This window comes from Chroicocephalus ridibundus, chromosome 12 (assembly GCF_963924245.1).
Source record: "Chroicocephalus ridibundus chromosome 12, bChrRid1.1, whole genome shotgun sequence".
Taxonomy (NCBI): Eukaryota; Metazoa; Chordata; class Aves; order Charadriiformes; family Laridae; genus Chroicocephalus; species Chroicocephalus ridibundus.
Window position 1 is genome coordinate 3,023,037 of NC_086295.1, and position 17,928 is coordinate 3,040,964.

The 17,928-nt window shown below is 41.7% G+C and overlaps 1 protein-coding gene and 1 long non-coding RNA gene across 3 annotated transcripts in view; one reads left to right on the forward strand and one right to left on the reverse strand.

Moving 5' to 3' along the window:
- LOC134522415 (uncharacterized) overlaps nucleotides 1-11,394 on the reverse strand; it is a 29,097-nt gene extending 17,703 nt beyond the window's left edge. Inside the window, exons 1-3 of one of the 2 annotated variants that reach the window (XR_010073052.1) lie at nucleotides 11,308-11,394; nucleotides 8,699-8,860; nucleotides 114-2,880 (exon numbers count right to left, since the gene is read on the reverse strand). This is a non-coding gene — a long non-coding RNA (uncharacterized LOC134522415). Of the gene's footprint in view, nucleotides 1-113; nucleotides 2,881-8,698; nucleotides 8,861-11,307 lie in introns of those variants that run through there. The other variant, XR_010073051.1, reaches the window with a different exon arrangement.
- A 24-nt stretch (nucleotides 11,395-11,418) lies between these two features.
- On the forward strand, nucleotides 11,419-17,266 carry MRGBP (MRG domain binding protein). The gene is made up of 5 exons (XM_063350074.1): nucleotides 11,419-11,672; nucleotides 12,238-12,359; nucleotides 13,461-13,542; nucleotides 14,663-14,737; nucleotides 15,810-17,266. The coding sequence occupies exons 1-5, from the start codon at nucleotides 11,450-11,452 to the stop codon at nucleotides 15,998-16,000; spliced, it is 693 nt and encodes a 230-aa protein (XP_063206144.1). The 5' UTR covers nucleotides 11,419-11,449; the 3' UTR covers nucleotides 16,001-17,266.
- Nucleotides 17,267-17,928: the final 662 nt, after the last annotated feature.

The window sequence follows — 17,928 nt, forward strand, 5'->3', positions numbered from 1 at the left end:
TCACTTTTCAAACTGTTTATTTCTACACATCAGGCACTTTAAACATGTTGTTTGTCACTTAAAACAGTTACTCCAAACACTTCCAGCTATGTAAGTGTTATCTCTGTGCCAGTATTTCTTCCTAGAGGTAGAGGTAAGCCTGAGGACTAACATCAGATTGTTTCTGACAATAGAGAAATTTGAATCCGAGCCCAAACTGCCTGACTAAAATCTATTCCAGCAAGAATATAAACCAGCATACAATTCCAGATCATACTGCAGTAAACTAGGCATTTGAATTTGTACCCCAGATTACCTTTTGCACTTCAGTCTCATCACTTAAAATCAGTGAAAAAACATATTAACTGAACATACGGTAGTCACGGTGGGTGGAGACTGAAGACATGTAACAGGGTATGCTTCAAAAAATCTTCAGTCTGGGTTGATTTAACAGTTGACGGTCCTCAGAGTGGGAGAGTGGTAATGAGTGAAAAGATCAGAGAACTAAAGCATTCAGGCTGGAAAGCGTTACTCCTCTGCTCCGTCGTGTGCAGGAATATCACAGAAGGGCCAAGTAGCAATAAATCCAAAGGCAGGTAATTGGTGTTAGTGCTAACTCCTCAGCCAGGAGAGGAGCGGTGTCGCAGGAGGCAAGGTGGATCTAATTCACTTAACTCCTTGACCATTCTTAAAAGAAAACCACTTTTACATTACAAAATTAGAGCCATGTTTATTTACTTGTAAAGTTTTGCTGAATTTTGAAAGGAAGAAACTGTCAGAGTGTACCAAGAAGACCAGTAAATAGCCTGCATTAATCTTTGGTTGTCCCCCATTCCCTAAGATGACCTGAATTCGTAAGTTATGCGAGCTCTGAAGTCTACGTGACCACTGGGTCAAGCCACGAGGATACAGAGAGATTTTGTTCTGAGGCTGAATGCAAATGCACAAAAAACTAATGATGATTCTGAAGAACATTCAGGTTTCCAGTTGTTGACACCAACAGAGCTTATAAAGCAGCAAAAAGACAGCTGCTCCCATCAAACAACATCAATTTGAGATCTGATGCTTGATCCCACTTATCTTAATTATAACCTTTCATTAACCGTCTAAAGAGAAAAACAATTCTAATATAGTATCTCTTGGCAGAAGACTCAACTGAACAGTAAATTGAGGAAAGAATTCAGATTCACAATGCAGTAATAGTCATAATGAAAAGCTTTTCCCTTCGGCTGCCCTCTCGTTGTAACAGGTCACAAAGTTCTAAAATCACATTTTCTTCAATGATCAGTGATATTTTGCAACGTAAATAGCAATTGTTGTTCCAAACTGAAAATTAAAATGTTCGGTGACAGGGATGTTTGGGTTTGGTGACAGAAGTAGTTTCTTATATTATGACATACCATAGATATTAATACTACCTCTTAACAGGGCTTAGAAATATTCTTATTGTCTTGTCTTCCTAGATGTTTGAGGAATGTGGCAATTTAAACCTCTCGGACAGCCCTTGCCCTGTTGTGAATCCACTGAAACTGGCCCCAGTGCTGCCCACTGGGAGGTTTCCATCTCTCCTGCACGTGGGTTTGCAATCCTTTATCTGAGCTGGACTGGGATGTGAAATTGTCCAAAAGAGCAGTTTCGAAGCCCAAAAGAGGGTTTGAAATAGATCCGCCTGTAATGAATAAATAGAGGATAAACAAAAAAGGCCTTGCGTAATGCAAGTAGCGAGGCAGTATGAGCTGTACTGGTTTATAACACAGCGTCTCCTTCTCTCACACCACTGTGAACCAGGAGCAATTCCAGCGCCTGAACTTAGTAGATTTAGTCCAGTGTCATAAACCAAGAGATCATCATCATGTTTAATTGTCTGTTGTTTAAAGTACCGTCTGTTCATAACTAAAGAGTACATTGTGTACTCATTGTTCCAGTAAGTTTGCAGTTTTCATTTTCTGGAAATATATTTGTCAATAAACTTCCTATTATGAACCTGAATATTACCTGTATTAGAATGAGGAGCTTCAAAAAGCCATTGTCAGAATTCATTTTATAAATCGGTCTGGAAGACAAATATAAAGACTCCTAATCAGCAATCCTATCTAATAAAACTGATTAGAAGAGCACAGGTTTGCATGAGCCCGCCTTGATCATAGTGAGAGCAAATAGAAACTGTTCTGAATTTGAACAAATTAGAAACAATCCCATCAGGGCACACAGGTAAGGTAATATACAGATATGAATTGCAGCAATAAAAGAGCAAGTGGAAAATGAGATACGATTATTTTTCTTAACAACTAAGTTGATCCAAGAAGAACAACTTAAAAAATTCAAGGTAGTGAATGGAGCTTATCATGTTCTTGGGTTCCTCTTTCAGAACAGACTGTAGATATACAGGAAAATTCATCAGCTCTCCCTAACTTCCCCTCCAGTGCTGAAGATAAATTACACTTTGCACACGGGTACGTAAACAGCTACACACCTTCTACATGGAGCTGTTTTCTAAGGGTGGTAAGATTCCTGTTTCATCCCACTTTTGATCATGGAGGATACTCAGACGGAATCAATCAGACTCCCCTTCAATGGAGAGAAATTAAATGAATTTAGTAGCAAGACTCTTTAAAACAGCTTTAGAAACTGCTATACACAAAATGGGGAGAAACTGCCACTTTCCATGTTGTGCCCATGTTTGAAAGCCACCACAGACGGCTGCAGGTGGACACCATCAGAACGGCAGTAGCAGATTCGATCTTGTCCTGTGCAAGAGTAGAGCTTCCGCAGTCAGAACAGCATCAACATTGCCTCGAGGATGAAAGTCTGGCAGATGTATAAGGACAACAGTCGTGTTAGACCCAGGGCTAACACTATATCCATAGGTGTTTCTATCACTTTCACCGATGAAAATCCTTCCTATAAAAAAAACAATTATGAGACTAGTTTAAAGGGATCATTTAACAAGGGCAGTGAATGACCCAGCCTTTTAAATTTGCCACAGACATTTTTTTCCACCTCTCATTTTAGGTCTTTCTCTTCTTTGGCTATTGAGCATTTGGTCTTCAGGCTAATAAATAAAAGGGAGGACAGTGAAACCAGGTATAGGGGGAAGACGACAACATGAGAAAGGCCAGCATAAACGGGAATTTCTGAGAAACGCAGCTTATAAGTAGATTTGGTGAAAGGTTCTTCACCCAACAGAGCTGGATGATATTGCCCTCTAACCAAGGTCGGGTGGTTCTTCTAAGGTCACACAACTTTTCCTTCAAAAGCATCAAAAAAAACATTGGTAGATGCAAGTTCTCTTCTAAACTTACCACAATTGTAAATATTTTCTAGTGGAGACTTAGTCATTCAAAAGGAAAATCGTGGTGATTATGTTTAACATCACCAAAAGTAGAGAGCACTTCAGGTAATAGCTTCCAGGGAGGGGAAATAAAGCACTGGGAATAAAGCCATCCGTTCAATCTTGTAAATATTTATTATCATTGCATGAGCAATTCAGAATTCTGGTGTGCAATGTTAATAGGACCCACTATAGTTCACCTGAGCCCCAAATTTCCTACTGTTAAAGCAAATCAGATTATTTTTTAAAAATTCTTATTATTTTCATAAAGTACACCGTAGTCTATTATATGGTAAGGTGTGTAAGGATTCCAAATGAACTTTCATCTGCTTCTAACGGTGAACAAAAAAAGAAAAACTTTTGAAAGTCGGAAATATAATGTGATTGAAGGATTCTCATCTCGGGACTGCTAGGGAACCTAGGGCCTAATTCAGTACCTCTGAAGCTGCTGCAAAAAGAAGTTTCTATTTTTTTAGGCTTTGCTATCTCATGGCAGCAAAGAGAGCTGGGAAAAGAGCTGTGTTCTGAAATACTTGCTCTGACATATAGTAAGTTTGGCACATGTAGATTAAAGACATTAAATTTTCCTTCACAGGTATACAGTCCCCAAAATCCAACGCGCACAGATACCTGATTTGAGACATACGAGTTAACAAATCCTTAATCAGGATGACATTAGCAGTTAACAAATGCACAGATTCTGTGTGAGCAACAGGCCAGCTTTGCCTCTACCCCAGCCAGCTCGGGATACCTCGGCAAATCTAAAAACTAGCTAGCAAAGGAAGATTAGAAAAAATGAGGATTTTTATCCTCCCTAATTCTTTTGATGACACAGTAGCATCTCTAGTGTGATAAAGGATCTCCAGGGCCTAAGACTTACAGAGAGGTATAAAGTGGCTGTGGAATCACAGAGCTCTGACATTCCCTAGGATATTCTTAAATTACTTCTCCAACTCCAAGGGACAATCTGTAGCAAATGCTCCGTCTCTACCTCCCGCTCCTAATGGCTTCCTAAAGGCTGACCTAAAGTCTTCTGAAGCCCGGAGGAAGACTCCCCCCAGACACCGGAACATTCTGTATCAGCACTTTCTTTGGACTGTGGAGGTCCTTTTCTAATGGGAAGGTAAGAAAAGTGGGAGTAATTCAGATCATCAGCAGAGACGGTTTTCAGAATGGGTAAGAGCAAGAGATACTTGATTACTCTGACATGGGCTGGAGGATGAGTCAGGAGCCCCAGGACGTGCAGGTGGGATCCAAAGCCAGCCAAAGCATGATGTGCACCTGAGTATCTGTCTCTCACACCTCGCTTTCCTCTTCCAATCCAAAAAGAAATAGTTAGCGAGCTTCTAAAAGTGTGCCCCTCAACACACAGTATAAAATCAAATACATATTTTCTTTATAAGTTTCTCACAAAAACAATGAAGATAACTATTGTGAAAGAAATCGGGGGCCTTCCTACCATTTAGAAAATTGCTTAAATTTGATACTTTACTTCCGATATTGTGTCAAGGAGCGCAAAACCAGCATGAATGGCTGAGGCAATTGAGAAATCCTGAGTAAGAGGAGAAGCCCTGCCTCTTTCCAAAAAGCTTACAGTCGCAGCTTGCTGGGAAAAGCTGTGAAATGTGCTAACTGGCTTTGGCGCTGACATGGTTATGCAAAGTAGACGATAGTAATAGTGCTGCCCTGCCGTCATTTACAATGGCATCTGCTCTCTTTCAATTTTATGTAATTTTCATTGAATTTAGATCCATCAGGTTGCCCTGCCATAGGATTCATGTGAAAATGAGATCCTTATTCTCAGCAACCGAGGCCGTTGAAGAAACGGGATGTGCTAAGGCTGCTATCCATTATACAAAGGGAGGAAGATTATTCCCAAAATGAAAAGAGATGAAATCCATTCAAATGTGCAAGTTTTCAGTCACCTCCATTCCAGAAAAAAATGAGGCTATTCTAAATAAGAGGTCTGTATAGCACAGCTGGCCTCAGAATACTCTAACATATGTGTTCAGATGGGAATTATGATATATATGTAAAATTGCTTACAGACCTGACCCAGCACAGAACGCATTCTGACAGGAATCAGAGCTTGGAGTGAACGCTCCCTCCTGCTAGCTTGAAATAGTAACTTTCGGGTAGAGGCTACTGAGCGAAATAAATAAGGGATAAAGCAGGACCAGCAATTTAAAGATGGACAAAGGAGTAGAGCACATTGGCCAAGTCAGCCTGTATCCATCCACTATACATTCCCCCAACGCCAGAGTTTCATTATGTAGTGCTCCTAGTTGGAAGCAATGCAGAAGGCAGTAATTAGAATTTTGGAGTGCAGGAGAGAACTGCTGACCCCGTGGGCAGGTTTATGCAATTAAGTCTCTCATGAAGGTAACGTACATAATTTGCCAACCTTCTCATGCAATAGCTCATTGGTATCATTGACTTCTAGATCAACTTTTATCATCTCTGTACAGTTTATAAAATTACTGAGTTGCGGTACACAAGCAGCAACGCACTGAAAGGAAGTTCTGCCTGCTGAATCAGAAAACAAAAAGTGGCTAAGTGTATCAGCCCATAACAAAAAGAATTGCACGTCTTACCCTGGTAGTATTGTTAGCTGTATCTGTTCCTTTCTACAGGAACAGATATTTATATATATACATATATATATTTATATTTTTATATAGTGATGTCAGTCATGACAGTGTTGTCTGCACCCTTTCTTTAAACCTGTTTATTTATTTGAGGGGTTTTTTCCCTCCTGAGATGCCGTAGGCATGCACATGGTGAGAACTGACATTTTGTTGGCTATGAAGATGGAAACACTTCCTTGCTTCAGATCTAATCCAAACACTTTCAATTACTGATATAGTCACTTTGGCATTTTTGTGCTGTTTTAGAAGGAATAACTGGCTTTGAAATATTTGGTGTAAATTACAAGCAAAAAAGTAAGAGTCACAGGCCTGAAATATAGTAACCAACTGTCTCCTGTCTCCTCTTACAGGTGTCTCCTAAACCACCAAACAAATAGAAACAAGAGTCCAGTTGATACGAAATTCCACCTTCACTGAAATCAATGGATTTTTTTCCCTTTTGATTAACACTTAAGCATAAGACAACTAATTTTTTTGCAGTTGGTCTGTTTTAAGATCATTAAAGATAGAGGAGAATTCATTGAACATGGTGAAGGGTAAAACTGAGAGACTTAGGCAGCAGCAGTCAAAGCTGCTCCTGATAGAGAACAGTTACATCTGTCTGGTTGAAGGCAAACTCTGACCCATGTTAAGAGCATCTCCTACCAACAGAACCACTGCAAATATACAATTTCTTCTCCATGTGATGGACTTCGCTCCATACCCAGCGAGGAATTTGGCTCCATCATCAGATATGTTGGCTTATCAAGCATTCTCTACTGTGAGTAATTATATTCTTTGCACGTGAGGATAAACCCAGAATTATACAGCTCTGGTTTGGTTCCGTAAATCAAACACAGGCTTGACATTATGGAATCACAACAGAAGAGCTTTTAAAATAAAACAGGAGACAGGACAGGCCTGTTTTCCATGACTAATGAGGACAGAAGATCCTGTTACCAGCACTTTGTGGACTCTCTTGTTTCAGCGACACACTGAATCTGAAGACGTATTCCGACACACCAGACAAGCTCAGGCGTTCTTTGACAAGTTACTTGGCTTAGTCCTGGATGGTGCCACTGATTTAGCATTATTGCAAGCCAAATTTCATCCTAACCTACTGGCTGCAGCTGCAGATTGTTCCTAACGCACTCTTGTTTGCCGATGGGTAGGGTCCGTACTAGGAAGCAAACTTAAACAGATGATGCAGTCTAATGGATGATGCTGAAGGGCACTTGGGAATACTCTGGAGTAGTCAAAGTTGAAATGCAAAAAAGGGCCCTAACACGACGTCCCAAACCCCTGACTTGCACAGTTCTGTCCAGGTTTGTATGCGCTTAAAAGAGTACACGTGCTTTATGAAAATCTGCTGCCACCCTCCGCCACAGCGAAAGGCTGAGCGTGGTTGTCATGTGAATGTCAGCCGGTCGGGTTCAGTGCTTGGCTGCTTTCCTTCTGGAAATCCTTTGTATTTATGCTGGCTCCTTTTTATTTTAAAGAGTAGTATTTTTGTTTTGAAAAATAAATATAAAAACATGACCCAGAGACGAAAATGATGATCTGAACAATCCCAGTCACAACACTGAAACTGCCAAGGAAGGGAATTCCTTCTAGATTTGTGCTGGGCAGTGGGGTGAGTGTGAGTTTAGTTTGGCAGGAACTTTAGGCACTACCAACGAAAATGACCTTCAGTAAAACATGCCACGGCATTCTGATGGTGGCTTGGGGTAGCCAGGCACTCATGAACTGATTCTTGTGCTCACCTCGAACCAGCTCATTCTAAATCCACTGGTTCTTCTTTACACTTCCCTCTAAGCCTGGGATATGATGGATTTATTAAACTGAAAAAGTAAGATGGCTTCTTACACAATCCCCACTCTGCACTGAGATATTTTGAAGTGTAACAGCAGCAGTAGTGAACGCCTCTGTGCGTGCTTAGAGATGATTATTTGCACTGTTTTCAATCTATTTTTCAAAGGCTTGCCATCTGATGCCCATCTAATATCTAGCCTCTCTCTGTTGGGAGAATGAGCACAACCGATCACAAGGGAGAAGCTCCATTCAAGAACATATGTCTCAGCAAACAGAATGTGTCCTCTGTCTGCCAGCTGCTTCCCACACCCCACACCCCCCTATTTTGAATTAAATTCCATATTTTTACCCCTATCTGGCCATGCAGACCAGATCTGAGAGTGAATTCCCCATTCAATGCTCTTGTTTAAAATAATCGAACACAACTTTTTTGCTAAGAACTTAAGCAACTGGGAGAGGGCTGGGAAGTATCTCCTTGCCAGCCACGGAAGAGGCAATGCTGCTCTACAGGGATGTGTGATAAGACTCTAACAACAAATAGGTTTATCTTTTTGGTTCTTCCTCCTTGATAGGTTTAATGGGGAGAAAAACACATCTATATCAAACAATTGTCATTTATGTATGCAAAATGATCAGGCTCCAACTTTAGGGCAATTCCCTACGCAGCTCTGTTAAGCAAAACTTCCCACAGATTTCACACCAAAAGAACGGATTTTGAAAGTAATGCTAAAGCTTACAAATCAGAGCAGAACTCTGCTTTTCAGGGGTCTTCATCAGTCAGAAAGGATATTATATTTGGAAATACTGAAGTATGCCAAAGCACTGAGATTACTTCTCTTGTAGGACGATTTATGGACCTGAGAGTAACTTGGTGCAGGACTAGACCCCAAATCTTCTGCATGTAAAAACTACATATGTAATGAAATGGAATAATACAGTAGCTAATTACCCAGTTTGTCAAAAATTAAACCCAGCATCAGGCAGCAGTGACCACTGGGCACATCCATCAGCTTTACCAGGGCTCCCTGTCCGTGGGCTCCAGCAAACTGCAGCACTTCTGTAGAATAAAGCTGGTAACGCTCCCCCGGGGGTCTCGGGAGGTTTCATTCACCTATGTAAGAAAAATTCTGTTAGACTCTGTATCAAAGATGTACTAAAATCCCCAGCAAAGGTTAAGTGACCGGTTTTAATGCAAAAGTATGCAGATGATATTAATTGACAAGGTTCACATGGCATAGCAAGAATCATCCAGGATTCGGAATGAAGTTTTAACTTTGTTAAGGGCACTAACACATGGTGTTCTAAAATAATGACAAAAATAGTTGCAACCATATTGCTTATCCCAGAAATATAACGCTTCTAGAGAGAATGCCAAATGCTAGGCGTATTTCTCAGTTGTTGCAGCGCCTTATGAAATATCAAATTGTCTCTGCAGGGGGACACGACCCGACCCAGCAAAGGGCTGAGCACCCTTCGTGGACATCATCGGCAGCCAGGTTTCTATGGCTGGAAGCAGCCTAAAGAGTGGCAAGAAAAAGAGAGGAACTAAACTGTGCTTGTCTGACGTGGCTGGTATCTGCTGAAAAACAAAAGTAAGATTCGAACTTGAACAAGAGGAGGGTAAATTTTTCAGGATCTGAAAAATCTGTTCAGTGAGGGGGAAAAAACCTCTAAAATTTAAAGAGAGAAAAATAGAACTCTGGTCCAAATCCAGGCAGAGGCTGCGTGTGGCATTACTACAGGCTCCCATATGTCTCCTGGAGGCACTGAAAGAGACAAGGACATTTAGATGCAGGAAAATGTAATTATTTGCGATTGAAACAAATTAGCAGCCGATTTATGCATATACTCTTCCTGTTGAATTAACATTATTCTACTGAATTAAATTATTCTCATTTGCTATTGTACTTTCAGAGGTAGCCATATGTTTTTTCACATTCTGTCTCACATGCTACTTTTTTTAGTCATCAGAACTTAATGACATAAAAATTGCTATCTGAGTTGACACGGTTATTCCCTCTTGATGATAGTCTTTAAGTAGAAGCATAATGTGACAGCTGAGAGCACTGAAGCTCAGTGTTTCACACAGACTTAATATATATTAAAAAAAATTAGACCTGCAAAACTTTGAAAACTATTCTATGGGGGAGCAATTTTTCTACTCTGTAATTTATTTGCTTCTCTGTCTTCCTTCATTTTTCTACACATAGAAACATGTGTATGAAAACAGGAATTTAGTTGTTCGGGAACCCACGTGCTCCCGCTGTGCAGTCATCAGAGGAAATCACAACCCTCTCTTTCGGGAGCAGCTTCAGACTGGGTAGCAGCACAGGGCAAAAAAACATTTGGAAGATTAAACAGGTCTGAGAGCCAGGGCTGGATTTAGGGCTGGATTTAACTGGAAAAGCGTGCAAATTTGTATTTGAGATCAGCAAAATCTTGCTGATATATAATTTTGGCTCAAAATGAGGAAGGTCGTGTGAAGCCTGAGCTGTGCAAAGGCAGGTCCAGTGCAACCAGGACACGGGTAGAGAGGTGACAGGAGGCAGAAGAAATATTTCTGGAGATTCCTGTAGTCTTGACCCAGAAAAGTCATTCCAGCAGGATCTCTGTCACTCCGAATGGAGCTCTCACAGCAACAGTTATTCCTGGAAAATTTCAACAGCATCTAAACTGGACTGAAGCGAGAGACTCCTTTCCATTTGAGAGCCTGAACCTTGCTGGAAATGAGGATTTGTATCCAGGCGTCCCAATCCAGGATCCGCACCACCAAACTTCCCAAGGCTTCACACGTGAGGTTTTGGGTTTAACTCATTTCAGATGTTTACTTAATGTTAGGTTAATCTGTTTGGGGTATAAGCATTACATCAAGCCCCAAAGAATGGTATGAGTCAAGTTAATTCTTTGGGTAGCAAAGGTAGAGAAAGTTTTTCATTTCAGAAAATTGCATCTTTCCCATCCTGCTGTTTATTCTTTGGATAATTTGCATTGAAATAATGTCTCTTTGCTTGGGAGTTTTTGCCACCACTGCTTTATTATTCACTTGGAACAGACGTCCTTTGCGTATGATGTCATTGTTATTCGCTATTGAAATAATTTTAATGTCACAGAAAGGATTAAGATTTCAAGTGAGGAGTGAGCAATAGGAAAACCTGATCACCTAAGCAACAGAAGTCCTGTTTCATGCCTGTGTGTCTAATAATACCTAACAAGGCAAAAAAACCCTGTCACTGAGGGAATGATACATTCTCTTCCCAAAGAAAATGTTTTCTTACGCCTCAAATGACAGGCAAAGCTGGTGGGTTCTGCATTTTTTTTTTAAACGTGCCAGGAGTAGTTATTTGTTAAGCATCAGTTCAGGTTGATGTTGTGACAGGGACGAGCGGTTCGAGGGCTCCAAGGCGCTCGGGACCCTTCCCCAGTGCAATGTCCCACCGCGGCCGCGCCTTGGGCCCGAAGGGCGAGGGCTGGGACGAGCGAGGCTTCCACAGGCCCCGCTCCTACGCCCCAACCCTCCGGGGATCCCAAACGCCGACCAGGCCCACGGACGCCATTTACCTGAGGTAAACCCCGCCACGAACCTCCTGCTCCAGCACAGAAGCCGCCCAAGGCCTCGCCCCGCCGCCGCGCCCCGCCTCGCCTCGCGGCCGCCACCCCCTCCTCCCGGCCGGCAGGAGCCGCTGCGGCCGGCGGCGCGGCGATGGGCGAGGCGGAGGGCGGCTCGGCGGGCGCTGTGGAGAAGCCGCCGTTGCCCGCGGCCGGGCCGGGGACCGCCGCGGCCGTCGCTGCCGCCGTTGCAGCCGCCGCGGCGGCGGCGGCGGCCGCCCCGGAGCCCGGCGTGCCGGCGGAGGAGGCGGTGGTGGTGTGGAGCCCTGAAGTGGAGGTTTGCCTCTTCCACGCCATGCTGGGCCACAAGCCCGTAGGTGAGAGCAGGCCGCGGCCGAGCCGCGGCCTCGAGTAGCGGCGCTGGCCCGGGAGGAGAAGCAGGCGCTGGGCCCGGAGCGGGGGGGAGCGTCCCGGCCGCGCCGCTGTGCTGCCCCCAGCGGCCTCCTGGGCCCGCTCCCGCCGCCGCTGCCGGCCCGGGGCCCTGGGACTTCTCCCGAGCGCGGCGGGGCCTGTGGGGAAGGGGCGCCTCCGTGCCCGCCCGGCCTCCTCGGCCGTCCCTCGCTGGGGCACGGAGCCAGCCCTCCTCTCCCCTCTCAGTCTTCACCTTTCCTGGCCTGCTGCCTCGTGTTTCCATTCCGTTGTGTTTCATGCAGGCTCTCTAAAAGCCCTGGCTGCGGCCCTGTGTGGACGCATTGCCCAGTGGGGCATCCTCAGCCCCTCTCCAGCGCAGCACCTGTAATGTAGGGTGGAATATCAGCCAGGCAGGGCTGACCGGGTGCCATGTGTCCTTCCCGGACTGTACGGTTTCCCTGTAATGATAGCATGTTTTTTTCATTGTGTGGCATAGGTAGAACTGTTAATTGCCCTGAGTTCTTCCCTCAGGTGTGAACCGCCATTTCCACATGATTTGTATCCGAGATAAATTCAGTCAGAATATTGGACGGCAGATTTCTTCCAAAGTGATTTGGGACCATCTGAGCACCATGTATGATATGCAAGCTCTTGTGAGTATAAAACATCGATGCAAGTGCGTTGTTATTTCTTATAGTTCAGGAGTTTTGACAGGCCAAAATCACTGGGCCTGACATGCCTTTCACGTCATTAGGAATTACGTGTCGTTCCAGTGAGTTGATAAGCTTTTCCTCATGAGGTGGAAGGCAGTAAAACTTGCAGTGGTTTGTTGTTGGATTTTTTTTTCTTACTGTGTTCTGACTTTAATAAAGTTGCCTAAATACTGATCCAGCAAACACAGGTACTGTACTTAAGTGCCAAACAAGGAGGTTATAGTGTGTTTATGTAAGAATTTGCCATGGTTGGATACCAGAAATGATCTCAAATGATCACGAGTCATGATCTCTGTTATAGATTGAGGCCCAATAATTGACAGGAACCAGTCCAATTAATCAAATTAGTTTATTAAGCAAGCGGCAACAAGCAAAACAGCGCTGGGCGGCCGGGGAGTCTTTGCTCCGCCAACGGCGCACACCCCCTTCCCGAAAGTAGTTGATTATATACCCTTCTGGTTCCCGTATATGTGTCAATCCTGGTATATTCCGTGTCTGAGCGACGTGTTGCTAGGGGGTCGGTCTTGTCCCGCCTCCTGATGGTGGTGAGGCTGAAGGCTCCTCATCTTTATCAGTGTCCTTGGGGAGACTCTTTTCAGCTTATCTCACAACTTAGCTCTTCCCTTTAAAGTGTTAAAACACACCAGATGCCTGTGATTTAGGCCTTGAGGTGTCAAAGTGCCCCAGACAGCACACCGGATGCCTGTGATTTAGGCCTTGAGGTATCAAAGTGCACCAGATAACACGCTGGATGCCTGCCTGCGATTTAAGTATGTGAAGAGTCGAAACAGTGTAGGTTTTCACCAGCCTTTAAGAAAGCCTGATTTGGTTAACAAACATGATTCTATTTATTACAATCTCAAATACCTTTACCACCTAATCAGTTTGACATCAGGAGCCTCCTCATTCTCTAATGTTTGAGGTATCTTCTTAAGAATTATTAAGCTACTAATTGCATGTAGAACACAACTTGAGATTGCACTTCTAAATCCAAATTAAAGTTTTTAACAAATTCATAGAGATCTTTCTTTTCTTTCCTAGCACGAATCTGAAATTCTTCCATTCCCTAACATAGAGAAGAATTTTGCTCTTCCTGATGAAATGATTCAAGAAGTGAGAGAAGGTAAGTTCTGACAGCAGTCTCTTATTCTTGGTTGCTCTAATCTCATCTCAGGACAGGTAGTTTAACAGAACTCCCCCAGAAAAAGAGTGTAATGTGCCAGTCCAGGGCTATTCTTTTGGACTAGTATATCAGGAAAAGGAAGTGCTAAACACATAAAACTTTATCTCATGAATTTTTTAATCAGATGACTGAAGGAAACAGTTGGGGAAAGGAATGCTTCTTGTGCTGTTCATATTCTCACTGTCAGCCTCTGTGATTGACCACTGTGGGAAACAGGCTAGTGAGAGAGAGAGATCTTTGGTCAGATTCCACACAGTATTTCTCTTATTCTTAGATATAATGTAGATGAGATGCTAATATGGCACAAACATGTTCTCTTTATACCATTTAGACTCAATTTCTCCTTCTGGGTATACACAAAAGATCCATGTGCTTCATTAATACCAGTTTGCAGAGTGAAAGGCAGAATATGGTTCTTTGCAAGGCAATTAGTAGTTTATTGTGGTTGTGCTCTGTTGAGACTGCTGTAATATTACATCAGACCGTAACTTTTGCTAAAACAGATGATCTGCACGCTGTAGTGTGGTTGGTTTTGTAGCAAGATCATTTTTTGGACAGAAATCTTAGGTTAAGCAGCAAGAGCTGGATTTTCAAAGTTTAGCTATATGTGTGCTACTTAGTACTGTTATCCAAGGTAGGAGCTGGGAAGTTCTAGCATCTGCCAAAGGAGTTCTTGGGATATTTTAAACTACAGTGCAATTCTTCTCAGTTACTAGGTGCACTAAGCTTTAAACTAAAAATTCAGTGTAGAATCATAGTATAGGTAAGACATTGTGATATGTTTTGCCTGTTTAGCATTTCAGTTTCTTTCTGTTAGTAATTTCAGTGGAACCTTTTGACATGCGGCATCATCTTGTTTCAGTGCTTTACCTTATGCTCATAGTATGCCTTGACTGTTAGCTGTGTCTGTCACAGTGCAGAGGAACCTTTCTAAATTACTGCTGAATGTTGCACTGAGTATTTGTTAGCATTATGCACATATGCTGAGGCTACTAATCCAGAAAAACCACGTATGGTTCTTCAAAAGCATCTAACCATTGCCTAACAATCCTTTCTGTAGGAAAAGTAATGATAGAAGAAGAAGTAAAAGAGGAAATAAAAGAAGAGATGGAAACGCATGCAGGGCCAGAAGAAGGTAAATTTGTAACTCTCTACTGTGTAGTATGAGATTAAAAAACAACTGTAACTGAGAAATTAATGTTAAAATGTAAATCCCAAATATGGTGTACTTTGTGATTTGTATTCAGACTTAACATATACTCATGCCGAGAACTAGAATAATTTAAGAATGCACAGAGTAAGCAGTTGCCAATATCTGATACTTTGAAAGATTTCTGCTTTGCTCCTAATTCAGATGTGCAAAGTTGTATAGCTTTTGAGTTTTTTGGTTTTAATATGTACTTGACAAAACCCTGGGCGTCTGAAGTAATCTGAGGATCTCTGAAAGAAAGTTGAGTCCAGTTTTAGTGAACCGAAATACTCTGTGTTAGGATCTTTGTAGTCATGGGGAAAAATAGTCCCTATAAATCAAAAAAGATTGTAAGATTGTATGCTTAAATGAGAAGGTGGGCAGAGTGGTTTTTTTATTTTACTTTATTTGCAGTATCTTGCTTCTTTTAAATATAAGGCTTATTTTCCTAACACTTTGCTGTAGAACAAAGTCAAATGTGAACAGTAGAGATCCTGCTATTTACCTTAACAGACCAAGCCAACTGTTAACTTTATAATTTCGTAATACTTATATCACAGAATAAGTGTTGCTTTAAGATTGAGTCTAATAAAAGATCTAAAAATGTATTTTAAAAATATATTAAATTTCACATTTTGTGTGTTCAGTTTTAAAATCTATCTATAATACCAAATGTAATGACCATTGCAGATTATACATTTCATAGATTGGTCCTATGTTCTGTAAGTGTTACTATTAAGTATTTTAATTTTAAGCGCTGTTTGATGCCAGTTAATTAATTTCATTTTTAGCCTGTCAAAATACATGCCTGTCTTTAAAGCAAATAATAAAAGCAAGATGTGCCTTTCTTACAGAGGATTTTTCCTTTAAAAGTGAAAGTAATACTCAAGTGGTGGTTAAATATGCTGGGAATTGATTGGTTTGAAAAGTTTTATGTAATATGAAGAAATTTGCATCACTTCTTGTTTGCCTATGTGTGTAACTCTGATCTGGAATCATTACTTTAATCCTATTTCAGTTTTTGCACCCTCTGGAAGTTTAGGAAAAACAACTGAAAAGCCAAGCAGCAAAGAGAAAGAGAAAACTTCATCAGATTCTGGGTCCAAAGAAGGATCTGATAAGAGGAAGCGCAACAGAGTCACTGAAAAGGTCTTAAACGCAAACAGTAATCCCTCCAGTCCCAGTGCTGCAAAACGACGCAGAACATAAAGCAAGCTGTGAAAGACAGAAGGAATAAACTCTGGAACATGAGGAGGGAACAGTAAAAACGAGTAGCAGGATAGTCGCTACGTAAGCTTTTTGAGAAAGGAAAAGGTATCTGAGCCAGGTATTTGAAGAATCTGCACATTGGCTTTATACATGTAAGACTTTGTCTTTCCTGATGTGTTTTCTTGTCAGCACCGATGGCAATGGCCACCTTCTCAGGGCGCTGGGAGAAAGCTGGCAGCGTTAAGAGTTTACGCGTATGTGACAATTCCAGTGGTTGCATTTCAAACAAGTAACGCGCTCTGCGGCAGCACAGGTCGTGAAACGAGTGCTCAGTGAAGCACGGAGCCTCAGTTCATGAAAAGCGTAGGTTATTTCTATAAATTTTGGGTCGTTTTTTCCACCTTTGTTACTGTCTTTGAATATTACAGACCCTGCGTGGGTAATGTTTGTTGGCAGTTTTACTTAGTGCAAACACAGTGTTTGTATCAAATGTCTGAATTTGTTGGTTCACTAAAACTAAAATTCTTTTAAGTACATATGACTACTGAGTTGAAGTATTCTTTCACCCTGTTTGCTGGAGGAACCTTTACTTTCACCCACAGTGATGTAACATTTTTCAATCTTCCTAAGTTTATATACCATAAGTGAAGTGAAAATGATAATGCCCCTAGAATAATAATTAATTAGTGTCCTAAATAAAATATCCAGTGACGTCACATGGTTTTGTAAGGGATCAGCTGAGCTGTGTGTGTACCTGGAGATGTCGCTTCATCCATCTGCACTATAGTAGTATATAACAGTGGGTTTTGTACTTCATTATTTATTTTTTTTAAAGCCGTTTTAGTAGATGTTAATGAAGTTGGTGTTCAAAAATGTTAATTTTGTTTTACAACTTAAGAATCTTACTGACATTGTAATGCTTATCTTTTATATGCCGGAATGTTAAGATTTGATGAAGTTACTATTTTTCTGTTGTGAAAAAATAGACCACAATCAACAAAACACATGTTAAATGGTGAACGAAGTAGACTGAAATGCTACTGAATTTGTTTCACCATATTAACTACAAGTTAATGAAAAGAAGAATTACTTCTTAATCTGTCAGTATTGCCTTCAAGGTGAGGAACTAGGAACACGCGAGGTTTTGCTTTTATTCTAGGTACGTAGCCGAGTTCTTGTCTGCCTTATTTGTTTCAATTGTTTTATACCAAGAATAAATTTGACTTGTTTTTATTTTACTAAATGCTTATTGTTGTGTAACTTGTTTGAAAGTTATTTAGGTATGTTAAGCCCTTAGTGAAATTGGTCAGAAGTGCCTACCTCTTTTGGTTTTTTTTTTACTAATTTTGCCTGATCTTGCGAACTGCTACGCTGTTAGTTCTGTGAGATGTTTGATGAGAAATCCTTACCTGCTGAACTCAATACCCAGGTTGCTGTAAGCTTCCAAACTAGAGGATTTTCTCTGTTCTAATGAGCAATTTTGAAGGACTGAGTTGAGAAGATGGAGTTTTTGTTGCAGTCTGTTGTGAGCTCACCTCTCCGTCCTCTTGGAGGCCCTGGTGAGCTCTAGGAGGCTGGAACTTTTCCGGGATGGCCACTATAACCACTCTTACTGCACTTTAGGATCTGAAGTAGTGGGGCATAAACAAATTCCGAATGGGAAGGCATGAAATGCCATGGCTTTGGTGTTGTGCTCCAAGCGATGAGCTGTGCAAATTGTCCATCGAGGTGCCCCCCAGCTGGAGAGGTGCTACAGGTACCTCCATGGGTGGAAATGGAACTTCTGTAAGCTTGTGTGAGGCAGCTCCTGGCTTTAATTTTGATGTGTAAAAAAATGCTCAATTTATGTGGTATGATCAAGTTGCTAGGAGTTGTAATCATATGTCACTTACAGATCTATCACCGAAGGGAGTGCTGAAAGATGAAGG

Coding starts and splice junctions, on each gene's coding strand:
- MRGBP (XM_063350074.1), top strand. CDS start 11,450: ATGGGCGAGGCGGAGGGCGGCTCGGCGGGCGCTGTGGAGAAGCCGCCG. Junction 12,360..13,460: donor TGTATGATATGCAAGCTCTT/GTGAGTATAAAA, acceptor TTTCTTTCCTAG/CACGAATCTGAAATTCTTCC. Junction 14,738..15,809: donor GCATGCAGGGCCAGAAGAAG/GTAAATTTGTAA, acceptor ATCCTATTTCAG/TTTTTGCACCCTCTGGAAGT.